Source organism: Lampris incognitus, chromosome 3, assembly GCF_029633865.1.
Source record: "Lampris incognitus isolate fLamInc1 chromosome 3, fLamInc1.hap2, whole genome shotgun sequence".
NCBI lineage: Eukaryota > Metazoa > Chordata > Actinopteri > Lampriformes > Lampridae > Lampris > Lampris incognitus.
The window spans coordinates 74,135,432-74,161,216 of record NC_079213.1 but is presented as its reverse complement, the minus strand read 5'-3'; the positions used below and the strand labels follow the sequence as shown (position 1 = coordinate 74,161,216).

Here is a 25,785-nt window from a genome sequence, read left to right as displayed (position 1 = left end):
CACTGTAGGCTACAGAACTCTGTTACAGTGTAGAGCTTGAGAGAACACCCATACTGTATGTCCCAAAAGATTTTTGTAAAGAAAAAGTCAGACTTAATAAATGTTTGACCTTTATTGATTTTTCAAGTGGAAAGAAAGAAATGTGTTGTAAAATTAAAACAATGGTCTGAAGCACTGATTCTCAATAGTTAGCTCCCTGCCTATTGTTGGTCTTTATCTTCTCCTCCGTTATTTCTTCAACGCGAACAATAAGGCTCTCCATCAGGTCAAATGTAACCAAAGCGCTCTGCAGTACCTGAGAAATACAGAAGATCCTGAAGTTTTCAACTTGCTTCTCCATCAAATCACAAAAATAAAAAACTGAATTTTGGCACACACGCACAAGTTTCATTACCTGGTATTGGCACTCAGGGGACATTTCAGAAACCCTCTCGTTTCTCACAGTTATGCCTTTCACTAATTTGGTTGATCTGACTGCAGCTCTGGCCTCTGGAGGAGGGGAATACCAACAGCATGCAGTATGAAAAAGGGCCGTTAACATTGAGCTGCTGTTCGTAGAATTAAATTGAATTGGAATTTGCTCAAACAGATTAGTAAATAAATACCTACCTTTTCCCTTTAACTTTTGATCTTCCCTCAGTGCCTTCACCTCAGATATATAATATGCTCTTGATATACTGAGGCATACACGCAGCGTTTTTAGGTATTCATCTTTGATGCGGCATAGCTCTGTCCACATACTTGTCTAAAAACGAGTGGAATAGACGATCAGTGTTGTGCAGTTACTACAGCTGACAGATAAACGTGCTGAATGAGACTGACTCACGTTGCTCTTCCATTCTTTGTCTCTAATCAGGAGGTAACGTAGAAGATTCAGACACTCCATTATCCTGAGTAGAGAGACGGTCAAAAGTGTCAAAAAGAGTTAAATTAGTTCAATTTGAGAGTACTGCTGTTGATATTTTATAGGAAGGTCAGGCTCTAAGCAGATCGATGTGATCTTACAGTTAACAAAATGCAGAGTCACATAGGTGCGAACATGGTGTGATTTTCTGTCAAGTCTGTAAATGATGTCTGAGCTTCTTTGAAACTCCACAACCCATGAAATGTGAGCTTTATCACATAGATTTATACTGTCTTCCATCAACCTTACCAAGGGCGGAAAATTATGGCTCAGACTTGCATTTCAGGTATCTTTGTTATACTTGGTAATCTGGTTAAAGTTACCACTATTGTTAGCACAAAATGAAGTTTCTGTCAGGGCAGGCACACTGTCTAGTCAATCAGAACTAATGCTGAAAATGGCCAGTTCCTCTAAGAGGAACCACACTAATAATACCTATCCATGCCATGCAGAAGATCTGTGTTAGTTCCTTGTGGTAGACATAGTGCCAGCTCCAGCAGGGGGAGAAACGCCACTCCTAAAAACCATCCATTTCCATTGCCTGGCTAGAGGAGAATAAGTATAGAGGTAACACATGCGCCATATCAGCTTGTAAGAAAAAAATATACTACTGAAATGTGTTTGTAATAAGACTCTAGGCCTGACTGTTACACAACCACTTGCTTAGTTTACTTGGTTTTTGTGTAACTTGATTAGGCCTAATGAATCTTTGTAATACAGTATAATTTCCTATTTAACTTATTTTTCATCATGAATCATCTAGCATATGTGGAAAGACAAAGCACGATGTTTAGATGGATTCTCCCGAGTGAAGAACTATGACATGATAACGCACATCGTCTTTTATGGTACCTTCATAGAAAACTCGACTTGATTCTTGATGTTCTTTGTAATATAACCCTCCACTCCCGCATGGTGGCTGGTTTTCAACATGCACCTGAAAACAAAATTATGACTTGGTCATCAACTAAGCTGTTTTAGCCAAAATTGAAGCATTCTCAGTAAATCTTAGTACTGTATATTCTGTAGTACATTTTATGCAAGTTTCGTTTGCCTTTTCTTCTTTTTTTGTGCCATTCTCACCTGAAAAACTTGTGCTTTGCCTCAGCATCTAGTTTATTTATGAAGAGCTGGAAAACCTGTAGTCCTCTTTCTCTCTGGGAAAAGTAGAGTTTACAAATCATACATCTGACATTATGGCAACACGCAAAGCTCTCATAATGAAGTACTATTTATTTACCAAATGTTGCATTGGACAGTCGGTGAGAATTTCCCGCAATATCTGAGAAGTTAAATGAGAACACATATTTCCTCAGTTGAGAACATGTGAAAAACTGAAGTAATGCAACATGTGTACCCAGCAGCAATCAGAAAGTAAAAATCCTGACATGCTGGAGCTGACGCTAGCAACAACCTGAGCTTCAATACTCCCAGTTAATATGAGCTGCAGTGTTCGTGCTCTGGGTTGCATGACACTGCTCCTGCTCCTGCTGTATCCTAACAAAATGATGCTAACTAACTAAGAACATGTTTAAAATATAAGCTGAAAATTTGCGAAGCATGTATGAAAATTGTAATACATCCTTCAGAGCTTTAGGTTTTCAATACAGCTAAGGTGTGTTTCAATGGGGACATCCGATCCTGGGGTACCCCCTTAAATCTTTTCTGTGACTCAGTGTTGTAGTACCCGAGTCCAACACTCGGACTCGAGTTCGACTCGAGTCCTGATTTTCAGGACTCATGGCTTGACTTGGACTTGAAGCACTGATGACTCAGACTTGGACTCGAGCATTGACTGCTTTCGGACTTGGAAGTTGGAAATGAGGACTCGGACTTGTTAATTGATAAAGACTATTTTTTTGTTTTTGTTAGTTTGTTTGCAATAGGCCCTAATAATTTGGCATAAGATATTGATAGCTATATTAATACCGTAACATTATTCAATTTCATGCAAGGGCAGGCACACGTGTTCCACCTACATGCGGATTCACGTGCATACCCTCATGCAAATCCTGTTGGAACTCGACTCAGACTCAACCTTGATGACTCAGACTTGGTTAATGGGGACTCGACTCGGACTCGAACACTGTGGACTCGAGGTTTAGTGACTCGAATACAACACTGCTGTGATTGCTAATAAACGTGGCTGATTCACCTGTGGAACACTGTGGAAGGAAGTTAGTTCCAGCAGGTCCACTGGAAGGCTGTCATCCTGTACGTTCTCCAAGCTCTTTTCACACAGTGCCTGGTTGACACAGTTTCAACCACACAAAAAAAAACGTTTCAACTGTGATTAATTACTTTTCATTACATAGTATGAGCGTAATGCAACAAAGTAAAAAAAAAAAAGATTTGCCCTTACCAGTCCTTTGAGCAAGAAGGATTCACTTTTTCTGTCACAGGAACAAAAGCAAAAGTGTTTCGAGAGGGGCACTATTATGAAACGAGATCCATATGTGGTCTATTTTAAGCTGATCACGTACCTGCTGAGTAATACGTGTATGTACTCCATGTTGCACTGTAGAACAAACACAGGGCTGGAACGGCAAAAAGACAATGACGTTTTGTTACAGGATGCAATTTTGACAGGGTTGTCGATGTAAAAGACAGTTATCAGCGGGCCAACTTTTCATCACTGAGAGCTGATATTTTACCTGAATACTACTGGAAAGCTGTCCTTGGTAATGAGCTGGACAAACAGCAGGTAAGCCAAACAGGCCTTTGATTCTTTGAACTGAGTTTGGTCCAACAGAATGCCTCTCTTCAGGGGAGTGTAAAAGAGCAGATTTGAATGGGGCTCCTGGATTGCTGACAGTGTGACCTAGGATAAGGAAAGCTTAGTGATATTGTGCCAGTACTTCTCGGTAGAGCCTAGGCTGCATTGGCTATAAAACTCTTACTCATACCAGTATCTCTGTTGCAAAACACCGTAGTGGAGATTTTCTAGCTTGGTCTAGTTGAGCCTGAAGTAGGGGCTCCCTCAACATCCCCATGCAGCTGCAATGAGAGAGGGAGATGACTCATCACTCAGCCACTACTTCAGTATGGCACATCATTTCAGATGATTTCGAAGAAGCCATGCACTGATGATGACTTCCCTATATAAGTAAATTATTCATGCACAGATAAGTCATTCTGCCTTTGACATAACCGAGTTCAGAGATGAAAACCTACAACGTGAGGAGCTCGGTCTTCAACTCGGCGGTGGTGCCACCACTGTTGCTTTCTTTCACTTCCTCCACAAAGGGTTTCACAAATGTAGTCAATGCAGAGCAGCAGCGACACAGACCATAGTCATCAGTGGCCTCCTGCTGCTGGGTGTAAGGCACAGGTAGACGGGACACCTGTTTGCGCAGGGCAGATAAAGCCAAGCCCAACGAGGCTGCCTTATCTTCATCCATCCGGAGTAAAGCTTTAGCGGACACAAGGATGTCATGAGATTACTTTACAGCAGGAGGCACCAAAGATCTAGTTATACAGTAATCATGGTTGATCAGAAATAACTGATTTTCATTTTTGGTGTATTTTGTTGAACTTGGCAAACGTTTTCCCTTTGGGTGATAAAGCGTATATCATCCATTAAATCCAATGATCCATGGAGAAAAAAAAGAATCGTTGATTTGTTTCTCCTCCCTGGTAGTGAGTGAGGATGTGTGAGTTGATGATAACATGAGAAGTTGGATTACCTGTTTGGAGGTGTGGGGCAAGGGCTATGACGGTATCAGCAATGACATCTGGATCAGTGTTCTCTAGTACTTCCAGCAAGCTACTCAGCAACTCATTTGGGCTGCAGATCTAAACATCAGACGAGACAATAAGCACATTTTCAAGTGGCATGCTTATTATTTGCAGACATGATACACCCAGGGCTGTAGTTATTCTGCTAAAAAAAAAAGGGGGGGTGTCTTTTTTTTTTTAACAAAAAGTGAACCTTTTTTCCAAGCACAGGATACCTTATGCAAGCCAGCCTTTGACCTAGTATGGCTTCAAATACACTATACATGTTAATCTACTAAAACTTGTAACTTGGTGGAATGATCAAGTAATGGATATTTCAGGCTTAAAAACATATGGGAGAGACTATGAGCCCATCTTGTCCCTGTAATTGCTGCATGGTTTGACTGAATACATTTTGGTTAGACTTTCTGGAGCTTTCATTTTTTAGATAGATCAACTGACCCCCCATGTCTACACCCATGGTACCTGTTTGTACCTACTTTAGTCAGGTGAGTCATAGCAGTCTGACAGTGGTCATGACCCTTCTCCTTTCTAATTATTCCATTTGCGATTGGTGCCAAAAGACCACAGCCCATAGAACTCACAAATACCTGAGTAAAAACAAAAAGGGAACATATTCCTGTTGCTTTGTACAAGTGCACAAGTTTATTTATTGAAAGAGCTCCAACACATAGAATTTTGAGCCCGAAAAACCCCGAAAGACCCAAAATACATGTGCATCTCTGTAGATTATAGTGACATACTGTCAAAGATCCCTCATTGCCTCAGAGGAACATTCACCACTTTTGATTCATTTCAACGTTTATGGTGTTTAATAACTGAATTTAGCTTAACATGCATAAGGAAGAGAAAAATAAAGCTTCCTACACTATCAACAGTGCATCTTATTATTCATGTTATTAATGTAGTAATCTGCAGACATACACACAATTCTCTCATATTAACCCGCTGAGGTTATTTAAACCTAACATAGAAGGGAAGCGGAAAAAGAAATGACACGGGTGTCTCGAAGTCAAGGCGGGCAGGAGTGGGAAGCATGGGGAGATGGGACAACCAAGGGCACTTATTGAAGAGGGTTACCAGTGGAGCGAGAAATCTGACTGCATATCTGCTAGTTTCCTCTCCACACCTCTAGGTTAAGATGTCAACAGGCATGGCGCAAGGGCTGAGTGGTGATGTTTACCATAGCCGTGTAGAAGGGAAGTGGCAATCCAGAAACCGCTGTTTGCTCCAGTTGATACTAAATGTGGCTGTTGTCACTAAGGAAGCAGCACTGTGACTGTCTTGGCTGTTATCTGCTTAATGGGGCTGCTAACAGACCAACACTGTCAATGTCTGCTGTGTTCTCGCTGTACTTGTGAGCTGTTGCTTACTCATCCTGGTGAACATGTGTTCCCTTTGCATGGACACAGTGTCTGTTAGTCTGGACTTTGTGATCGTGATGCAGGAAATACCTTGTTTTTTTCATCCTGGATGTGCTTCAGTAGCCGTGCGCTGTCACCTTGAGCAAGATAGGCAAATCCAATTTTATTGAAGAGCTGGTGGTCCTCTTGCTTCAAACCTCCTCCTGGCGTATTTCTCTACATAAAAGATAGAGACTATAAAATACCACAATGCTTTTTATATATTTTGATTCATTTGTGGAGCGGGACACATCAGCAATGGGGTGAATCACCTGATTTGTACTAAATTTTATTGTGCTATAGAATTTATAGGGTCTACATATACATTCTCACTGACAAGCCATATAAGCTTCTTTCTGTACATGATGACTTACCCATCTCTGGATTGCATCATTCACCTGATCCACAGACATCATCAGTGTCTCCACCACCCTTACAGGCAATCCTTGTGCTCACAATGAATCTTAATATTTACTGTTAAGTTTCAACCTCCAGTAAAGATTAAAAAAATGAGGGCCAATGTGGCAGCCAGAAGAACCGATGTCTTGACTGTCTTCCGTCACAATCAAAGAACTTCGTGTCTCGAGGAAGAAAGATGGCCTGTGAGGAGCTCTCATCTAAACCTCTTATCTCCCTTTGTGCCCGAGATGTAATAGGATTAGACTTGAGCACCTCAGTGTGGACAGGGAAAATTAAGATCAGTCTGGAACAGTCTGGGTTCTAAGTTCCCCAATCCTGTATAGACACTATGGAGGTCCCTCAAATTTGATCCCCAAAATCGGAAGATGTATGTTTTTTTGTTTTTTTGTTTTTTTAATATGATTAGCACACATATACACTGATCAGCCAAAACATTAAAACCACTGACAGGTAAGTGAATAACACTGATTATCACATTACAATGGCACATGTCAAGGGGTGGGATATATTAGGCAGCAAGTGAACGGTCAGTTCTTGAAGTTGATTGACTTGATGTGTTAGAAGCAGGAACAATTGGCAAGTGTAAGGATCTGAGCGAGTTTAACAAGGGCCAAATTGTGATGGCTAGATGACTGGGTCAGAGCATCTCCAAAACAACAGGTCTTGTGGGGTGTTCCCGGTATGCAGTAGCCAGTACCAGGCACCCAGCCAGGTAGGTGGTTTTCGTGTCTGAACCCCCCCGAAACCCCACGGCCCGTCTGAAATGGCACCAATAATTAGTTATCGTTTTGATTATTTGTCACCACCCCTCTAGCCTACTCATACACTGCATCTATCGTGACTGACAGGCATTAAACCTGTCAGTTAATTTGTTTCCAAACATGATGTATCTTATTGGTCTGTTTCATAAAACAAATAAAATCACACGCTTTTGGTTGGCTCAGGGGTCTGACGAGTCAGCTAAGCAACCTGCCACTGGTTATGCTAGCTAAATGGTCGATCTATAGTTTGCTTTTCAAAAGCAATGGAGCCGCCGAAAGCTACCTGTAAATCACGCAAGAGCAGTAAAGTTAATATTCGTAAAATCAGTGATTTTTTTTGTTTCAACGTGTCCCGACTCAAAAAAAAAAAAAGAACATTACAGGTGATCTGGTCACTAACGTTACCGATTTTCCGGAGCAAGTGTTAGCAGACCCACTGCCCTCCTCCTCGGAAACGGAGCCAGAGTTAGCAGACCCGCCGTCCTCTACCTCGGAAACGTTTTCACACGACTTTGTGGATTATATTGGCGGGAAAATATCAGACGAACAGAGAAGAGAAATATACTCACTGGACTGGGCGGCCAATATCGGACAAACATTCCCTACAAAACTAGGAGGTAAACTACGTTTCCAACGTCATTGGATTGACCGGTTCAGCTGGCTAGTATACTCAACAAGGTCCGACGGTTGTTTTTGTAAGCACTGTGTTGCGTTTGCAGTCGAGCATGTGGGCAAGGGAGGGCACAGAAAAGCTGGCAAGCTAATTAATGTCCACTTCTCAGACTGGAAACATGCTTTAGAGACGTTCAAAGACCATGCACAAAAGGCATATCACAAGGATGCATGTTTGAAAGCGGACAATTTCCAAATGGTTCTCAACAATAAAATGGATGCAATTTCACTGAGGCTAGATTCTGAGAGAAAAAAGCGAGTCCAAGAAAACAGAGAAAAACTCAAAAGCATCACTGCAACGTTGATTTTTTGCGGTCGCCAAGAACTCGCCCTGAGAGGTGATATTGATTCAGGACCAGTGACATTGAATGAGCCTTTTCACAATGACGGAAATTTCAGGGCTTTACTCAGGTTTAGGGCTACATCTGGCGACACAGTACTGTTACAACACTTGAGTAAATGTGCAGCAAACGCTAGCTACTGCAGTCCTGATGTACAAAATGAAATAATCAGCATAATTGGAGATGTGATAACAAACAAACTGGTGCAGAAAGTAAACTCAGCGCAGTGTTTCGCTGTGTTGGCAGATGAAATGAAAGATGTTTCAGGGTGGGAGCAGCTTTCTGTCTGTGTCAGATACGTGAACCAGCATGACAGCCAATATAGCATCAGAGAGGATTTTTTGTCCTTTGTTGATATCGAGAAGTTAATCGGGGAGGCAATCGCTAACGAACTCTTTACTTAAAACTTAGCGAAGTTAGGATACTCAGCCATCAGGCTACATCTGCGTTCCCTCTAGTTCGGCTCATACTTAACATTACTTCCTGGTCTCGTCTCGCGAGAGCCCCCCATCAAAGACTAACCAGAGAGCATGCGCATTAACATAAGTCCCAATACATTACACCCCTTTCCCCCAGTCAACAAATCCGCCAAGTGGCGTGGAGGGTGCCGGTCTCTTGCCGGACGCTGTAGAGGGGTAGTGGGCACAGGAATGGACACAGGACCAGAGGGATCTTCAACAGACCAGCTGGTCTCTGGTCGTGGCGTTTCCGACGAGGTAGACTCGAGCGGCCCATCTTCAGGTGACTGCTCACCAGGAACAATGGATTCTCTAGCGACCACATCCGTGCGTGCAGTCGCTCTACCACGCAGCTGATCCACGTGGCGTCGATGCATTTGCCCATCAGGAGTCTGCACTCTATATGAAACTGGGCCAGTAGGATCAGCTATCACACCAGGGATCCGTTTGGATCCCCCAGTGTAGCTCCTCATGTACACAGTGTCCTGTGGCCTAAAACATCTGTTTGGGCCTTGCAGCTTTTCTGCACTCACTTCCTGCTTGAGGTGCATCTCATTTTCATAGTCAGGATGAAGGCGATCAAAGGCCGTGGTAAGACGCCGGTTCATGAGAAGCTCAGCAGGGCCCTTTCCTGTTGCTGAATTGGGAGTCACATGCTGTGACAGCAGAAACCTAGCCAGGCGTGTCTGCCAGTCACCGATAGTGATCCTAGATAGGGCCTCCTTGGTTGTCTGGACCATACGTTCTGCTTGGCCATTTGAACGAGGATGGTAAGGGGCCGTAGTCACTGCTCTGATGCCATTCTGTCTGGCAAACTCTTTGAATTCTTCCGATGTGAAGGCTGCACAGTTGTCAGAAACAATTACATCTGGTAACCCGTGAGTTGCAAAGAGGAGCCTCAGTGTGCTGATCGCTGCAGAGGAGGACATTGAACTCACCATGGCAACCTCTAACCACTTAGAGTGTGAGTCCACAATTATGAGAAATGTCTTCCCCTGGAATGGACCAGCAAAGTCAATGTGTAGCCGGGACCATTTCTTAGTTGTCCACTCCCAAGGGTGCAGCTGTGCTGTTGGTGGTGCATGACGAGTTCTCTGACAGGTTTCACAGGATTTTACTGTCTGTTCTATTGCTAAATCCATACCTGGCCACCAGGCATAACTCCTCCCCAGGTCCTTCATATGCACAATGCCTGGGTGTGCATCGTGCAGCATAGCTAGTACCTCCTCCCTCGCCAGGTTAGGAATAACTACACAACACCCCCATAATAGGCAGTCCTTGTGTGCGGACAGTTCATGGCGCCGGGTGAAAAACGGCTTGAAACGGCTGTCGGGTGTATCCACTGGCCAGCCATGCAGGACCCAGCGCAGCACCCAAGACAGAACTGGATCCTTCCGAGTAAGGGCGGCAATGTGTTTTGCATTCAGTGGGGCTTCAGGCGCCATTTCCAAAGAGCACCTCCATGGGTGGAGGGGTCTCACGCATACCAGCGGGCAGTGGTAAGCGACTGAGGGCATCAGCAGTTGCTAGCTGTTTGCCAGGACGGTAGCACAATTCGTAATCGTAGGCCCCAAGAAGAACACTCCAGCGTAGCATGCGTGGGGACAGGACAGGTGGCATGGGCTTTGAGTGGTGTAGCAGGCCCAAAAGAGGTTTGTGGTCAGTAAAAACCACAAAGTGGCGACCAGCAAGGTACTGGTGAAATTTTTTGACTGCAAAAATTACCGCCAAGGCCTCCTTATCTATTTGAGCATAATTTCTTTCAGTGGAGGATAGTGTCCTCGAGGCAAAGACGATGGGAGCCTCCCGGCCATCAGACTCCATATGGAAGAGCAGCGCCCCCAAGCCATAAGGCGAAGCGTCACAAACAACGGCTAATGGCTTTGTTTCGTCATAGTGCGTGAGCACGCCATCAGCCTGAAGCAGTTGTTTTGCAGCAGTGTAAGCTTTTTTATGTGCGTCAGTCCACTGCCAGGGTGCAGACTGATCCAGGAGGCGGTGCAGCGGTTCTAAGATGGTAGCCTTGTTTGGCAAAAAACAGCTGTAAAAATTGAGTAGGCCTAGGAATGACTGAAGCCCCGTTTTGTTCTGGGGTGAAGGCACCTTCTGAATAGCCTCAACCTTCTCCATAGTCGGCCGCACGCCATCCTTGTCCACACGAAAACCTAAAAATTCAACTTGGTCAGCAGCAAACACACTCTTCTCCTTCTGTAGCCGCAATCCTGCTTCTGCGAATTGTTCCAGCACTGCACGAAGACGGTCATTGTGCTGGTCAACAGTCTTTCCCGCTATCAAGACATCGTCCAGGTACGGTTGCACACCTGGTATACCGGCGAGGAGTGTATCCATGAAACGCTGACATATGGACACAGCTGTCGATACTCCAAACTGCAGGCGGTGGGCCCGAAACAGCCCGCGATGGGTGTTTATAGTGAGAAGCTCTGCAGCCTCGTCGTCCAGCACCAGCTGCTGGTAAGCTTGTTTGAGGTCCAATTTACTGAAAAGCACCCCCCCTGCCAGTCTGGAAAACAGTTCAGCCACCGTAGGAATGGGGTATACATCAGGTTTCACAACTGTATTCACAGTGCAGCGATAGTCACCGCAAATTCTTAAGCTGCCATCCTTTTTAACTACTGGTACGATGGGTGTGGCCCACCTTGAGTGTCTCACGGGTTCAAAAATACCCTGAGCTACTAGCTTGTCAAGCTTCTCGTCTAGCTTTGGTCGAAGGGCAAAGGGCACCGAACGTGCTTTAAAAAACTTGGGTGATGCTGTCGTATTAATATCAATAGCAATTGGAGGGGTTCGTGAAGCCCCGAGGTCCTGGAAGACTTCTGCATATTCCATTAAGATGGACTCCACAGATTGTAAGCATACTCGGCGCACCCCCATTACAGAAATGCCCAGTGCCTCAAACCAGTCCCTGCCCAGTAGGCTTGCCCCCTGACCTCGAACAATAATCAGTGGCAAGGTCTTGTGATTGCCTTGATACTGCACATCCACAAAAATCTTCCCATTAACTTGCAGTTCTGCTTGTGACCATTGTCTAAGCACACTACTGTCCTTGTGCAGTAAAGGCGGCTGGTCAGGCCACAAGGTGTTGTAAATGCCCTCATTGATCAAGGAGCATGCGGCTCCAGAGTCCACCTCCATTACATGTGTTTTGTTATTCAGGATCACAGTGGCTTGATATGGCTTTTTTACGTGAGCATACAGCTGCCTGCCCATGGTGTAAATGTCATATTCCTCTTCTTGTTGCCTAACAGTGTGTGTGTGTTGTTCGGCTTGAGGAACTGCGTCAGAAGAATCCGCTGATGCGACATCCCTGCTTTTTTTAAAACAAACACGAGAAATGTGCCCCCTTTTTTTGCAATAGTGGCATACAGCAGAGGTAAATTTGCAATGTTGTTGGTTGTGTGTGCCTCCACAACGAAAACATGGCTTTGCACCACCTTCTGCTACTGTTTGTTTCACTTTCAAAACGGTTTGACTTTGTGCAGTTTGATGAACTTCTGCTGGCTGTGGTGGTCCCAGCTTGTTTGATTATAGTATTCGCGCATTTAACGAGGCTGTTTCCGCTGCAAGGGCTTTCTCCTCTGCTGCTTTGGATGTGAGTTCCTTTTCAGCCAGCAGGTGGCGCTGCAGCGCTTCATCTAGCACCCCACAGACAATTCTGTCACGCAGCATGGCTTCCAGTTGGTCACCAAAAGCGCAATGCACTGAGAGTTTACGGAGTTCAGCAATGTAGCTGGAGATTCCTTGGCCTTGCTTTTGTTTGCAATTGTGAAACTGAAAATGCTGAATAATTTGTGATGGAGGAGGACTGTAGTGGCGCTTCAAGGCCGATACTAAGTTTTCATAGGTGACGGCCGGAGGAAGGACGGGAGCAACCACCGAACGTAGTGTAGAATACGTTGCAGCACCACAGATGCTAAGCAAAATAGCGCGTTTCTTCTCCTCCCCATCGACTCCATTTGCCAGGAAAAAACATTCCAGTCTCTCAATATACTCCTCAATGGCAGTGCCGGAGCCTTCATCAAACTCTTCTATGCGACCCAGCATGGTCATGGTGATGTCGTTAGGCTACTCACAGATTCCTCGAAGCTGTAGTAGAATATCGGAGGTTGCTGATTTCCATCAATAAACTGTTCAGAACTGTTGGAGTTCGGATCCGCTTCGTCGCCAGTGTAAGATTCGACTTAGAGACGAGAGAGACATTGGTTGTAACGAACTCTTTACTTAAAACTTAGCGAAGTTAGGATACTCAGCCATCAGGCTACATCTGCGTTCCCTCCAGTTCGGCTCATACTTAACATTACTTCCTGGTCTCGTCTCGCGAGAGCCCCCCATCAAAGACTAACCAGAGAGCATGCGCATTAACATAAGTCCCAATACATTACAGATTTACAGTTTTTACGTGGCCAGGGATACGACGGCGCATCTGCCATGAGTGTCCGTTTAAATGGTGCCTAAGCTAAAATCAAAGAGAAGCACAAGCAAGCAGTTTATGTGCACTGTGCCAGCCACAGTTTGAATTTGGTCCTAAACAAGAGCTGCACTGTACAAATGGTGCGAAATTGCTTTGGAATTGTCTCGGAAATCTGCACTTTTTTCCATGATTCGGCTTTGCGGTCTGCATGCAGTCTGCGACACGAGACGGAACGTCTTTTACCCGACTGCAAGAAAACGCGACTGACGAAGTTGTGTGAAACGAGATGGGTCGAACGCCACGACGCAATATTTACATTCAACGAGCTTTTAGACCCTGTGCGATCCAGCCTGCAGAAAATCAGTGAAACCTTCACTGGAGACACATCTGTCAAAGCCACTCAGCTCTTTAATTCAATTGACAATGCAGAATTCATGCTGTCCATGAATGTGAGTGAGAAGATGCTTGCAAAAACCTACCACCTGTCCATCTTCCTTCAGAAGGAAAATTGTGACTTGTTGAGTTGCGTTTCAGCTGCTGATGCTGTTATTAAGCAGGTAGATGAGATGAGGGCTAACTCTGAGATGGAGTTCAGTCAGATTTTCCAAAAGACCTCTTCCCAAGCAGCCAAGTATGGGGTTGAATTTCGACCACGAAGAGGCATGGACTGCAATGAGGATCCATTGAAGGCCTGTGAAAATCACTACCGGCAAAAGCTTTTCATAGTCATGCTTGACTTTTATTCATCACAGATGAAGGGACGCTTCAGCAAACACAGAAATGTGATCTCCAACCTCTGCTCCTTACTGCCATCTAAGGTCAGCATACTGAACGACAGCTCAGCTCAAGCGCTCTCCAACCTGTATCCTGATAAAGTGTCACCGCATCTGGAAGTTGTAAAGTCAGAAATTGACACCTGGCGGGATAAATGGAAAGATGCAACTTATGTTCCACAAAATGCCATTGAGGCATTAAATGCCTGTAACAGTGAGTTGCTTCCAAGCATCTTCAAGCTTCTCCGCGTTTTGACCACGCTTCCTGTCACCAGTGCCCATGTCGAGAGAAGTTTTTCCCGTCTGGGAAGGATCAAGGACAAAATGCGCAGTACAATGACGGAAAGATGGCTTAATGGACTGACATTGCTCTCGGAGCACAGAGACATTGTGGTGACGCCGGAAGAGGTACTGGACATCTTTTGCAGACAAAAAAGACGATTGGACCTGCTTTTATAAGGTAAGACCCACTTTTATTTATTAATGCATTGATGATTATCTATGGGCCATTAATACATGGACATTTACCGTACGGTTGGGTATTAGGCTATAGTACACAGTGTGGGAATTTTATTTACCGGTAGCTTTCGGCAGTGTTGCCCGACCCCCCCCCCCAAAAAATATGTTTCTGGCTACGGGCCTGGCCAGTACCTACCAAAAGTGGACCTAGGAAGGCCAACCAGTGAACTGGTGACCAGCTCATGAGTGTCCAAGGCTCATTGATGCATGTGGGGACTGGGGAGTGCAGGCTAGCCCAACTGCTCCAATCCCACAGAAGAGCTACTGTAGCTCAAATTTCTGAAAGAAGTGAATGCTGGCAGTGATATACAGGCGTCAGGACACAGTGCATCACAGTTTGCTGCATAGCCACATGATGAGAGCCCATGATGACCCCTGTCCACCGCCAAAAGCACCTACAATGGGCACGTGAACATCAGAACTGGGCCATGGAGCAATGGAAGAAGGTGGCCTGGTCTGAAACACTTTCTTTTACGTCATGTGGATGGCCAGGTGCATGTGCAACATTTACCTGGGGAAGAAATGGTGTAACGACCCTCACTTGTGCAGGTGTTCGTGATAGAGATTCAGACCAGGGGTTCCTAACAGTGGCTTTTATTGCCTGCATTCACAAATAAAACAACAATCCATGAGATTTCTGCTGCAACGCGACTGCATACAAGTTTCCAGCGGAGATGGTCTAGCTCTATCGTGCATGAGCTAGCAAACAATGTTTCTCCTGGCTAACCTCATGCGTTGCATAGCATACTAAACTTACATGGAAATCAAAATGCACAACTCATTAATCTTCGTGTAAACAAAAGTACAAAACAAACCAAACAAAAGGACAGACAGCACTGGCATAGCGCACTGAGTGATCGTATAGTTTTAACATAGAAATTCTTGACTCTTGCAATATTCATAACCAAGTTCTTACACATTTACATTATACATAAACCACGTACCTGCATTCACAAATAAAACAATCCATGAGATTTCTGCTGCAACGCGACTGCATACAAGTCTAAAATAGCATAAAAACCACAATAAGAACAATGCTCTCCATAACGCACAGCGCAGCGGGGTTGCCGCCAAAATTATACTTTAACTCGGTTAAAACACTTACAAATCACTTTCTATCGTTACTTTTCGAGAGCATTAGTCAGTACAACTTATATACATCTATATCCAACCCACAGTTTGCAAAGAAAAACATGTTCATTTATTAAAATATCAAATTATTCACGGAGCGCTCCCAAAGCCTGCTTACCTCCAGCGGAGATGGTCTAGCTCTAAGGTACGGGTAGCGCAAATGCCCAAAATGTGTCAAAGCGAGAATAAATAGACAAATAGTCGCGCAGCCTCATATTTAACCTTAGTGAATGCGGTACAACATCTGGGGTTTACACAAACCATCAAAAAGCATTGGATTACAATAACATGTTAAAATACAAATTTTGGGAGAATTCACTTTATCTGATTGAGGTCATTTTCAACTCTGTTACAATGGCACCAGATGCACTATGGGAAGAAGGCAAGCCGGCAGAGGCAGTGTGATGCAATGGGCAGTGTTCTGCTGGGAAACCTTGTGTCGTGGCATTCATGTGGATGTTACTTTGACACGTCCTTCCTACCTAAACATTGTTGCAGACCAGGTACACCCCTACATGGCAACAGTATTCCCTGATGGCAGTGGCCTCTTTCAGCAGGTTAGTGTGCCCTGCCACACAGCAAAAATTATTCAGGAATGGTTTGAGGAACATGACAAAGAATTCAAGGTGTTTCCTTGGCCTCCAAATTCCCCAAATATCAATCCAATCTAGCATCTGTGGGATGTGCTGGAAAAACAAGTCCGATCTATGTAGGCCCCACCTTGCAATTTACAGGACTTAAAGGATCTCCTGCTAACCGCTTTTCTTTATGCATGCTCAATAAGGAAAGTAAGAAAATCAAAGAAAGTTGAATCAGTTCATCTGGACACAACGTTTATTGAGAGAAATGTTTCATCACCAATGTAATGCCCCTTTTCCACTACATGGTTCCAGCTCAATTTGACTCGCCTTTTTTGCTTTCCATTACTGGAAAGTACCAGCATTTTGGTAACTGTTACCAGTTTTCTGGTACCACCTTTGTCGAGGTTAAAAAAAACTGGAGTGGGTACCAAAATCAATGCAGACCAGCTACACTGAGGGGGTACTCTTACAGAAATGGAAAACGACACTGTGAGTCGAGAAGAGTCGAGTCAAGTCGAGCCAGTAGTATATAGTGGAAAGGGGGCAGAAGTGAACTCTTCAGTCTCAACTGACTGCAGGTATTTCTTATAAACAGTACAGTTGCATAACGACCGAAACCAATGATCATTTCCATATGCAAATAGGCATGACCGTTAACTAGAGTTTCAATGGCCATCACAGAAGATTTGGGAATGTTTGCAATCACAGCATTGTTGTTAGGGTTTGCACCCGACCCCAAGAGCACAAACACAGAAGGCACAATATAGCGGGACCAACAGGCTAATTTATTGAAGAGAAAACTCAGGAAGTCCACTCTCACCAGGAAACGCGAAGTCCACCTTTAAACCGGGAACCGTGGAGTCGCCCTTTAATCCGGGAACAGTGGAGTCGGCCCTTAATCCAGGCAGGAGGGGGGGGTAAACAGGAGGATACCAAAGGAGAACGGAAAATCACAGCAACGCTGGAGTGAAGAAATCCTTTTCGTAAACGGAAAGCAGCGCACAGGGGAAGGGGAGCAACGAGGAAGGTCCAACAGAGAAATCTCCAGGGAAGGTCCAGGTAAGTAAACAAACTTCGATGAGCAGGACAAGCACTCTCCCAGGGAACGGCACGAACTGGCAACAAGCTGAGAGTGACACAGCCAGATATAGGGAGGTGATTGCCAACAGGTGAGTGGAGGGGTAACGAGGAAACAGGCATCAGGTGGAGTTGGCAGAGCTCCGGGTACGCTTACACTGCAGAGCGGGTGTGGAGCAGGGAGACGTTGAGCCTTGGCCAAGGTTACACTGCAGAGCGGGTGTGGAGCGGCGAGACGTAACAGTACCCCCCCCTCTACGGGAGCCACCTGGCGACTGACCTGGCGCCCCCGGGTGGGCACGGTAGAAGTCGGCGAGGAGAGAGGGATCCATAATGAGCTTCCGCGAAATCCAACTGCGCTCCTCAGGTCCATAACCTGCCCAGTCTGCGAGATACTGGAACCCGCGGCCGCAGCGCCGGACTTTAAGCAGCCGGCGGACCTTCCATTGAGGATGACCATCTACAAATTCCGGAGGCGGAGGCTCAGGAACCGGGGGCATAAGAGGACTGCTGGAGACGGGCTTAACTCGAGAGACGTGGAAGACAGGATGAATGTGCATGGAGGAAGGCAGCTTCAGCCGAACAGCTGCCGGGCTCAGGACTTTCTGGACTTCAAAAGGACCAATGAAGCGGGGCGAGAGTTTCTTGTCGGTTGTCTGGAGGGGAACGTCCTTCGTGGACAGCCAGACCCTCTGTCCCTTCTTGTACTCCGGCGCAGGGGTACGTCGCCGGTCAGCCCCTCTGGGAGCGCGCTCCCCAGCCTTGAGCAGTGCTGTCCGGGTGGTCCTCCAGACACGCTGACAGCGTCGCAAGTGGAGCTGTACGGAGGGAACGGCCACTTCATCCTGCTGTGGGTCGAACAGGGGAGGTTGATACCCCAGGGATGCCTCGAATGGAGAAAGTCCAGATGCAGAGCTGACCAGGGAATTGGTGGCGTACTCTACCCACGGTAGGTAGTCACTCCAGGTGGAGGGCTTGCTGTTACATACACAACGCAACGCTGTCTCCATGCTCTGGTTTGCCCTCTCGGTCTGACCATTTGTTTGGGGGTGGTAGCCCGAAGACAGACTTGCTGTGGCTCCGATGCCTTTACAAAATGCACGCCACACTTGTGAGGTGAACTGAGGACCTCTATCGGAGACTACATCTGATGGCAGGCCATGAAGCCGGAAGACATGTTGCATCAAGAGGTCCGCGGTCTCAGCAGCCGAAGGAAGTTTGGGAAGGGCTATCAGATGGACGCCCTTGCTGAAACGGTCTATGACGGTGAGAACCAGTGTTTCCCCGAGAAGGTGGTAGTCCGGAAACGAAATCCAAAGCCACGTGAGACCAGGGGCGGCTAGGAATAGGGAGTGGCTGCAACAGACCAGATGGCGCCTTGTGAGAGGCCTTGCTGCGGGCGCAAACAGTGCAGGCCGCTACAAAGCTCTTGACATCCTCCCGCATAGTTGGCCACCAGAAGCGCCGAGCGATGAACGACTGGGTACGACTAACTCCTGGATGACAGGAGAAACGACTGCTATGACCCCACTGAAGAACTCGAGACCGAACAGCATCTGGGACGAAGAGGCGACGGGGTGGCACGTTACTCGGAGCGGGTTGAGCACGTTGGGCAGTGCGAACAGCCGACTCAAGACCAAAAGTGACCACACCGACCGCTCTAGCCGCAGGGAGGATGGGTTCAGGCTCTTCAAACGCGCCTTCCTTCGGGTGTAGCCGAGACAGGATGTCAGCCTTTACGTTGCGTGTCCCAGGACGGTAAGTCAGAACATAGTTGAAACGACTAAAGGAAGCCAGCCCACCGAGCCTGACGACTGTTGAGACGTTTGGCTGCCCTCAGGTGAGTCAAGTTCTTGTGGTCCGTCCAGATGAGAAACGGGTGCTCAGCGCCCTCGAGCCAGTGGCGCCATTCCTCCAGAGCAGCCACTACAGCCAGTAACTCCCGGTTTCCAACGTCATAATTCTGCTCGGCCGGCAGAAAAAGGCGCAAGGATGGAGTTTCTGGTCCTCAGCCGACCGCTGGGAGAGCACCCCCCCCTACGCCTGAATCCGAGGCATCAACCTCTACCACGAATTGTCTCTTGGGGTCAGGATGGAGCAGCACTGGGGCCGAGGTGAACCTTGTCTTGAGGACTTGGAAAGCAGAGCTGGCAGCAGGAGACCAGATGAAGGGTTTGGCTGGGGAGGTCAACGCAGTAAGCGGTTCTGCCAGCTGGCTGTAGTTGCGAATGAATCTCCGGTAGAAATTTGCGAACCCTAGAAAACTCTGCAGCTCCTTACGGTTGGTAGGTTCCGGCCAGTCCACCACTGTCTGGACCTTGCGGGGATCTGCTCTGGTCCGTCCCTTCTCTACGATGAATCCCAAGTAATCCACAGAGGGGGAGTGAAACAGGCACTTCTCCGCCTTGACGTAGAGTTGGTTCTGGAGGAGGCGCTCCAGTACCCTGCGAACATGCTGGACGTGTTCCTCAAGAGACTGGGAGAAAATGAGGATGTCGTCCAGGTAAACGACGACAAACACATCCAACATGTCACGGAGTACGTCGTTCATAAACGCCTGAAACGCTGCTGGTGCGTTTGTGAGTCCGAACGGCATCACCAAGTACTCATAGTGGCCTCGGGGTGTTTTGAAGGCGGTCTTCCACTCATCGCCTTCCCTGATTCGCACGAGGTGGTAAGCGCTCCTCAGGTCTAGCTTGGTGAAGATGGTCGCCTGTGAGAGAGGCTCAAAAGTCGAACTCATAAGTGGAAGCGGGTACTTGTTCTTAATGGTGATTGCGTTCAGTTGCCGGTAGTCAATACAAGGTCGAAGTCCCCCGTCCTTCTTCACAAAAAAGAACCCTGCAGCAACAGAGGAAGACGAGGGCTTGATGAGACCTGCAGCAAGGGAGTCGGTGATGTACTCATCCATGGCCGCCTTCTCAGGGAGTGACAAGTTGTAGAGGCGGCTACTGGGAAGAGTAGCCCCAGGACGGAGATCAATGGCGCAATCATACGGGCGGTGAGGCGGGAGTGACTTAGCACGGGTCTTGCTAAATACCTCACCAAGGTCATGATACACAGGGGGCACGGAGGAGAGATCAGGAGGCAGGGGAGTAGGCGAGCTCAAAGGCGTAGCACTAGGAGCTGCACGAAGGCATTGGGCATGGCAAGTAGAGCCCCATCCAAGGACTGTGCCTGTGGACCAAGAGATGTGGGGTTCATGGTGTCTGAGCCAGGGGCGTCCCAAGATAACTGGATTAAGCGGGGAACGTATGATGTAAAATTGCATTGTCTCTGTGTGGTTACCTGCAACGGTGAGAGTAACGGGGACGGTCCGCTGTGTGATACAGGCTAATCTCCGGTCATCCAAGGCAAACGCATCAATGGGGGTCCCAAGAGACTCAAGGGGAATGTCTGCCTGCGAGGCAAAGTCAAGGTCCATAAAACTATCATGTGCTCCGGAATCAATCAGGGCTCCAAGGGAAAGTCTCTGGCCCGCCCAGACTAAAGCAATAGGAACAAGATGGCCGCGAGATTCGGACCCACGGGAGAAGGAAAGGCGGCTTACTAGGATCTCCCTTGGTCCTGGTAAGCCTAATCTTTTGGCCGTGAGGGACAGTCGCGGAGTCGGTGCCCCTTAAGACCACAGTACAGGCAAAGACCTGCCTTGAATCGGCTCTCCCGTTCAGCAGGAGTAAGTCTAGCACGTCCTACCTCCATCCGCTCTTCTACATCCCCAGGTGGCGTTGTCGCGAAAGAGTCAGAGGAGGGATTGGCCGGGGAAACGGGAACAGCGGTTCGGTCTGACGCAGAGGTAGTTCTGGGATTGAAGGAAGTTCCACGCAAGGCCTTCTCACGCTTTCTCTCCCGGATACGTCCATCAATGCGGATAGCGAGAGCAATGAGGTCATCCAGAGATGAGGGTTCTTCTCGGGTAGCAAGTTGATCCTTCACCGCCTCGCTCAATCCTCTACGAAAAGTGGCACGCAGGGCCTGGTCATTCCATCCGCTCTCAGCGGCAGCCAGGCGGAAGTCGACGGAGTAATCTGTGACGCTGGCGCCGCCCTGCTGGATGTTATTCAGTCGTGAGTCAGAATCCCGACCGCTTACCGGATGGTGGAAAACCTTACGTAGCTCTGCGACAAAGTCTCTATAAGAGTTACAGTAGCTGGCCCCCATGGACCAAGAAGACGTAGCCCACTGCGCTGCTCGACCACTGAGCAGGTTGGTCACGTAAGCGATCTTAACAGCATCACTGGAGAACACGGTGGGCTGGTGTGTGAAAACAAGGTCACACTGCATAATGAAGGTAGAGCACGTTTCAAAGTTACCGTCAAATGGGCGTGGACTGGTAATGATGGTTCCACGGGGTAAATAAACAGGAACCGGAGGATCTACTGGAGCGGCGGCCACAGGGGGCGCACTTGCTGGCGGTACAGGCTGGTTCAGCTGCTGGTTGGCAAGAGCTGCTGAAATGGTCTGCAGTTGTTGCATGATCTCTGCCTGCTGACTCGCCATCGCCGCCTGCTGGACAGCTAAAGCTTCCACAGAAGCTTGCAGGGGTTGAACTTGAGACTGGAGACCCTGCACAGCAACCGAAGCCTCTTGTAATTGCTGGGAATGGGCGTTGGTAATCTGAATTTGTTTTACTAGGGCTGCTTGCACCGGATTGGCTGTGGGTGTGCCGTCTGTGCTGGCTGGGGTCGTCATGGCCAGTTCGTACTGTTAGGGTTTGCACCCGACCCCAAGAGCACAAACACAGAAGGCACAATATAGCGGGACCAACAGGCTAATTTATTGAAGAGAAAACTCAGGAAGTCCACTCTCACCAGGAAACGCGAAGTCCACCTTTAAGCCGGGAACCGTGGAGTCGCCCTTTAATCCGGGAACAGTGGAGTCGGCCCTTAATCCAGGCAGGAGGGGGGGGGGGTAAACAGGAGGATACCAAAGGAGAACGGAAAATCACAGCAACGCTGGAGTGAAGAAATCCTCTTCGTAAACGGAAAGCAGCGCACAGGGGAAGGGGAGCAACGAGGAAGGTCCAACAGAGAAATCTCCAGGGAAGGTCCAGGTAAGTAAACAAACTTCGATGAGCAGGACAAGCACAAGTACTCTCCCAGGGAACGGCACGAACTGGCAACAAGCTGAGAGTGACACAGCCAGATATAGGGAGGTGATTGCCAACAGGTGAGTGGAGGGGTAACGAGGAAACAGGCATCAGGTGGAGTTGGCAGAGCTCCGGGTACGCTTACACTGCAGAGCGGGTGTGGAGCGGGGAGACGTTGAGCCTTGGCCAAGGTTACACTGCAGAGCGGGTGTGGAGCGGCGAGACGTAACAATTGTAGGATGGCGACAGATACTATACTCTTAGGCCCCCCTCGGTTCATTGATGGTCGTTCTCTCATCACATAGATGACTTCTTTGACTCCCCGTTCAAACCAACGTTCCTCCCTATCAGATGTGCACATCCTCATTCTTAAAAGAGTGGCCACTGGTCTATAGATGGGTGTAGATTGGGGAGTCCTAGCTTGACACGTTAGCTCTTCTATGTTTTGCCATCCTCTTGGCCAGTGTCTGTTATTTCCCCAATGTACAAGCCACGGCAATCCATACACTATATTGCTCTGTTTATACTGGGAGACCCGATCCTTGGGGTGGGCCAATTTCTGGCGCAGCACGTTTTGGGGTTTGAAAGCAACTGAGACGTAGTGTTTGGAAAAAAAACATCTCAACTTTTCTGATACTCCCACCTAGAGATAGCTGGTGGGCTAACAGGGCTTAGCCCTCCCTATCTTTTACAATAAAGATGAGAAAGTTAATGTTAAAAAACTTTAGAACAGATTATTTTACATTTTGGTGGAACCTAAGAGCAGCAACAGCACTAAATAGTCACAAGAAAAACACAAAATACATCTAAATGGGCTAATTTTTTATAGCCCAAACACAATTGCATCATCTTCCATTCGTCTTCGTGTTACGTGAGTGAAAGGTGTCTCGGCACGCCCCCTTGATTTGCTGATCATTTGGGCTGAATTCAGTCAGCCCACAGGCCACTGACTTTTGACCAATGACAGCACAGACAGTACGTATAGCGAAGCGCTACTTGTGTGAGAGTGGGAAGGGAGAAAAGTGAGCGACTGTGGAAATGGCAGCTGCAGGCGTTAGCATGAATGAGGTGGATTATTTATTTTCTCGTCCATTTTCTTCAATGACTTTGGCGGAAAAATTGGAAGTGAAGAGACTAGGGACACATCGTCCAAACGATGTTTAAATAACACAAAAGGACAAACGACAAAATCATAAGTTTTGTGTTACTTGGTTTCGGTGAAAGGACTGGCTAATGGCAAGTGTAGCCATGCTTGCTTTTGGGGGGGAAACACGGCTTGGAAGCAACAAGGAATTGTGGATTTGAAACATTTATCCGACAAAATTAACAAACATAAATGCAGCAGAAGTCACATCGGAAATAGCGTAACGCTATGAATGCTGGGTAAAGTTAACATCGCCTGTCAACTTGATGAGGGCCGCCGCATTTCTATACAGAGAATATATTAAATTTTGTGGGGCACGTGAGCTAGCTCTGCGGGGGTCCGAAGAATCTCCGACCGACTTCACTCCAGCGGGACGTGTTTCTGGACCTCGTTAACCAGTTCCCTTTTTTGGATAGCACGTTAGCCGATCACCTGTCCAACACACAGGTTGTCAAGTACACGTCTAAGACGAGCCAAATGAGTTGCTTGATTGTATGTTAGCTGTTTATGGACAAAACTGGCTGATGAAATATCGCAGGCACCATTTGTGGCTGTGCAAGCTGATGAGACAACCGATGTGGCATGTGTAAGCCAGTGCGTGGTGGTGCTCAGGGAACAATCTGAAAACAATCTTCAGAGCAATTTTTTCTGAAACACTGAAATGAACACAAATAGCCATCACAACCCCCATGACATCTGCAGAGTCAGAGAGGTGTTTCGGTACACTTAGAGGATCAAATCATTCCTCCGAAGTACTATGGGACAGGATAGGCTGAACGCCCTGGCTTTGCTGTCTGTTGAGCGGGACTTCATCCAAAACTCACCGGACTTCAATGGCATGGTGATTAACCTGTTTGCATCCCAGAAAGGTCGTCGATGTGAGCTTCTCTTCAGATAAGGTAGGCCCAAGCCTACAGACGTCTTAAAAGACCACCAGACACGTTTAGCTTTCCTCTCTACACATTGCTTGTCTCTCTTCTATAATGACCGTTATTTTTGCTGTGCTTACCAAATTGTTTTATTCGGGACACATTTGACACAATGTGTTGCAAAACAGTTGTGATAAAAACAGTTGCAGTATTTATTGGCGTTCGTTTCAGTTGGGACACGTTTTGTTGTGCATCCTTAGGTGAGCCCTTTTCTGACACTAGGCTACACGATTCTTCACCCTGTTCTATCATGTAGCAGCATATCACTCCATCATTCTTGCATATGCCTTTCTTGTTAAAAATGGCATGTGCTAATGTGTACAGAGAAAAATAGTGAAATGGTGTGTGTGTGTGTGTGTGTGTGTGTGTGTGTGTGTGTGTGTGTGAGAGAGAGAGAGAGAGAGAGAGAGAGAGAGAGAGAGAGAGAGAGAGAGAGTTTTGGCATCAGGCCATTCTTATACTTATCTTTAGTGTTGTTGCAGAGCACTTGCTATAACAAAGTATAGTGTCGTTGCTGTAACTTGGTATCTCAGATGTTATGTTGCTGTTGCTGCAGTGTGAACTGTAGATGGGTATACTATATTTGTTAGCCCACCCACCCAATATCACCACCAGCTGTCGCTGCTCCCACCACATACGGAATCACCACTGGTTTACGTTTAGGCAGCTGTTATTGTTCTCCTCCCTTCAATCGGCAGGTGCACTGTTTGCACGTCTTCCTGGCTTTGACAAATGCCCAATTAAGATAACCACACTTAACCAGGGCCAGTTTAATGTGGGATTTCTACCCTTCCCCAGCCTAATTTGTGCTTCAGTGGCTGATGAGAGTCAAACCTTCCTTAAGTACTGATCAGTATGTGTTGGTTTACAGTAAACATCAACAGTCAGGTGTCCCCCATCACCAGCTGCACCTTAACAGTCTAAGAAGGCTAACCTGTCATTTTTCACATCCTCCCTGGTGAACTTGATGTGGTTGTCCACAGAGTTAATGTAGTCAGTGAAATGTGGTATTTCCTGATATTTAATTTTAACCCAGGTGTCCACACATCTGAACCAATGGCTTGGTGGTGTCCCTGGATAAGACATCAGAGCCCTCTTTTCCACTTCCTCCATATACAAGTTGGCCACTATAGGTGAGACTTGGCAACCCATAACACACCCATGCCTCTGCCTATAGTACTGCCCCTGTATGTGAAGTACGTGGACTGAAGACAGCTTCAGGGGCAGACACTTGGTCAGTGTTAAGAGTGGTCCTATTGCTAAGGGTGGGGTCTTTTTGTAATTTCATACGGACTACCTCCACTGCTTCATCAACAGGAACACACGTGAAGAGAGACTTAACATCATAAGAGACCATAGTTTCATCCCTCTCCATAATGATGTCCCTCACCTTATCCACAAAATCCATCGTGTTCT

General features: G+C 47.0%; 2 protein-coding genes across 2 annotated transcripts; both read right to left on the bottom strand.

Moving 5' to 3' along the window:
• Nucleotides 1-181: 181 nt before the first annotated feature.
• On the bottom strand, nt 182-6,458 carry LOC130109828 (glomulin-like). Its single transcript, XM_056276803.1, has 18 exons — nt 6,420-6,458; nt 6,097-6,222; nt 5,122-5,232; nt 4,591-4,699; nt 4,079-4,316; nt 3,811-3,901; nt 3,559-3,725; nt 3,388-3,441; nt 3,267-3,297; nt 3,060-3,149; nt 2,145-2,186; nt 1,988-2,061; nt 1,757-1,841; nt 1,340-1,449; nt 827-890; nt 610-745; nt 395-489; nt 182-295 (listed from the first exon to the last, which is right to left on the bottom strand). The coding sequence occupies exons 1-18, from the start codon at nt 6,456-6,458 to the stop codon at nt 182-184; spliced, it is 1,776 nt and encodes a 591-aa protein (XP_056132778.1).
• A 2,952-nt stretch (nt 6,459-9,410) lies between these two features.
• Nucleotides 9,411-11,694, bottom strand: LOC130110335 (uncharacterized protein K02A2.6-like; the record flags this gene model as incomplete). Its single annotated transcript, XM_056277411.1, is given in 2 exon segments — nt 9,411-10,149; nt 10,151-11,694. Coding segments are annotated over 2 exon segments (2,283 nt in total), but the record flags the coding sequence as incomplete, so codon positions are not given.
• Nucleotides 11,695-25,785: the final 14,091 nt, after the last annotated feature.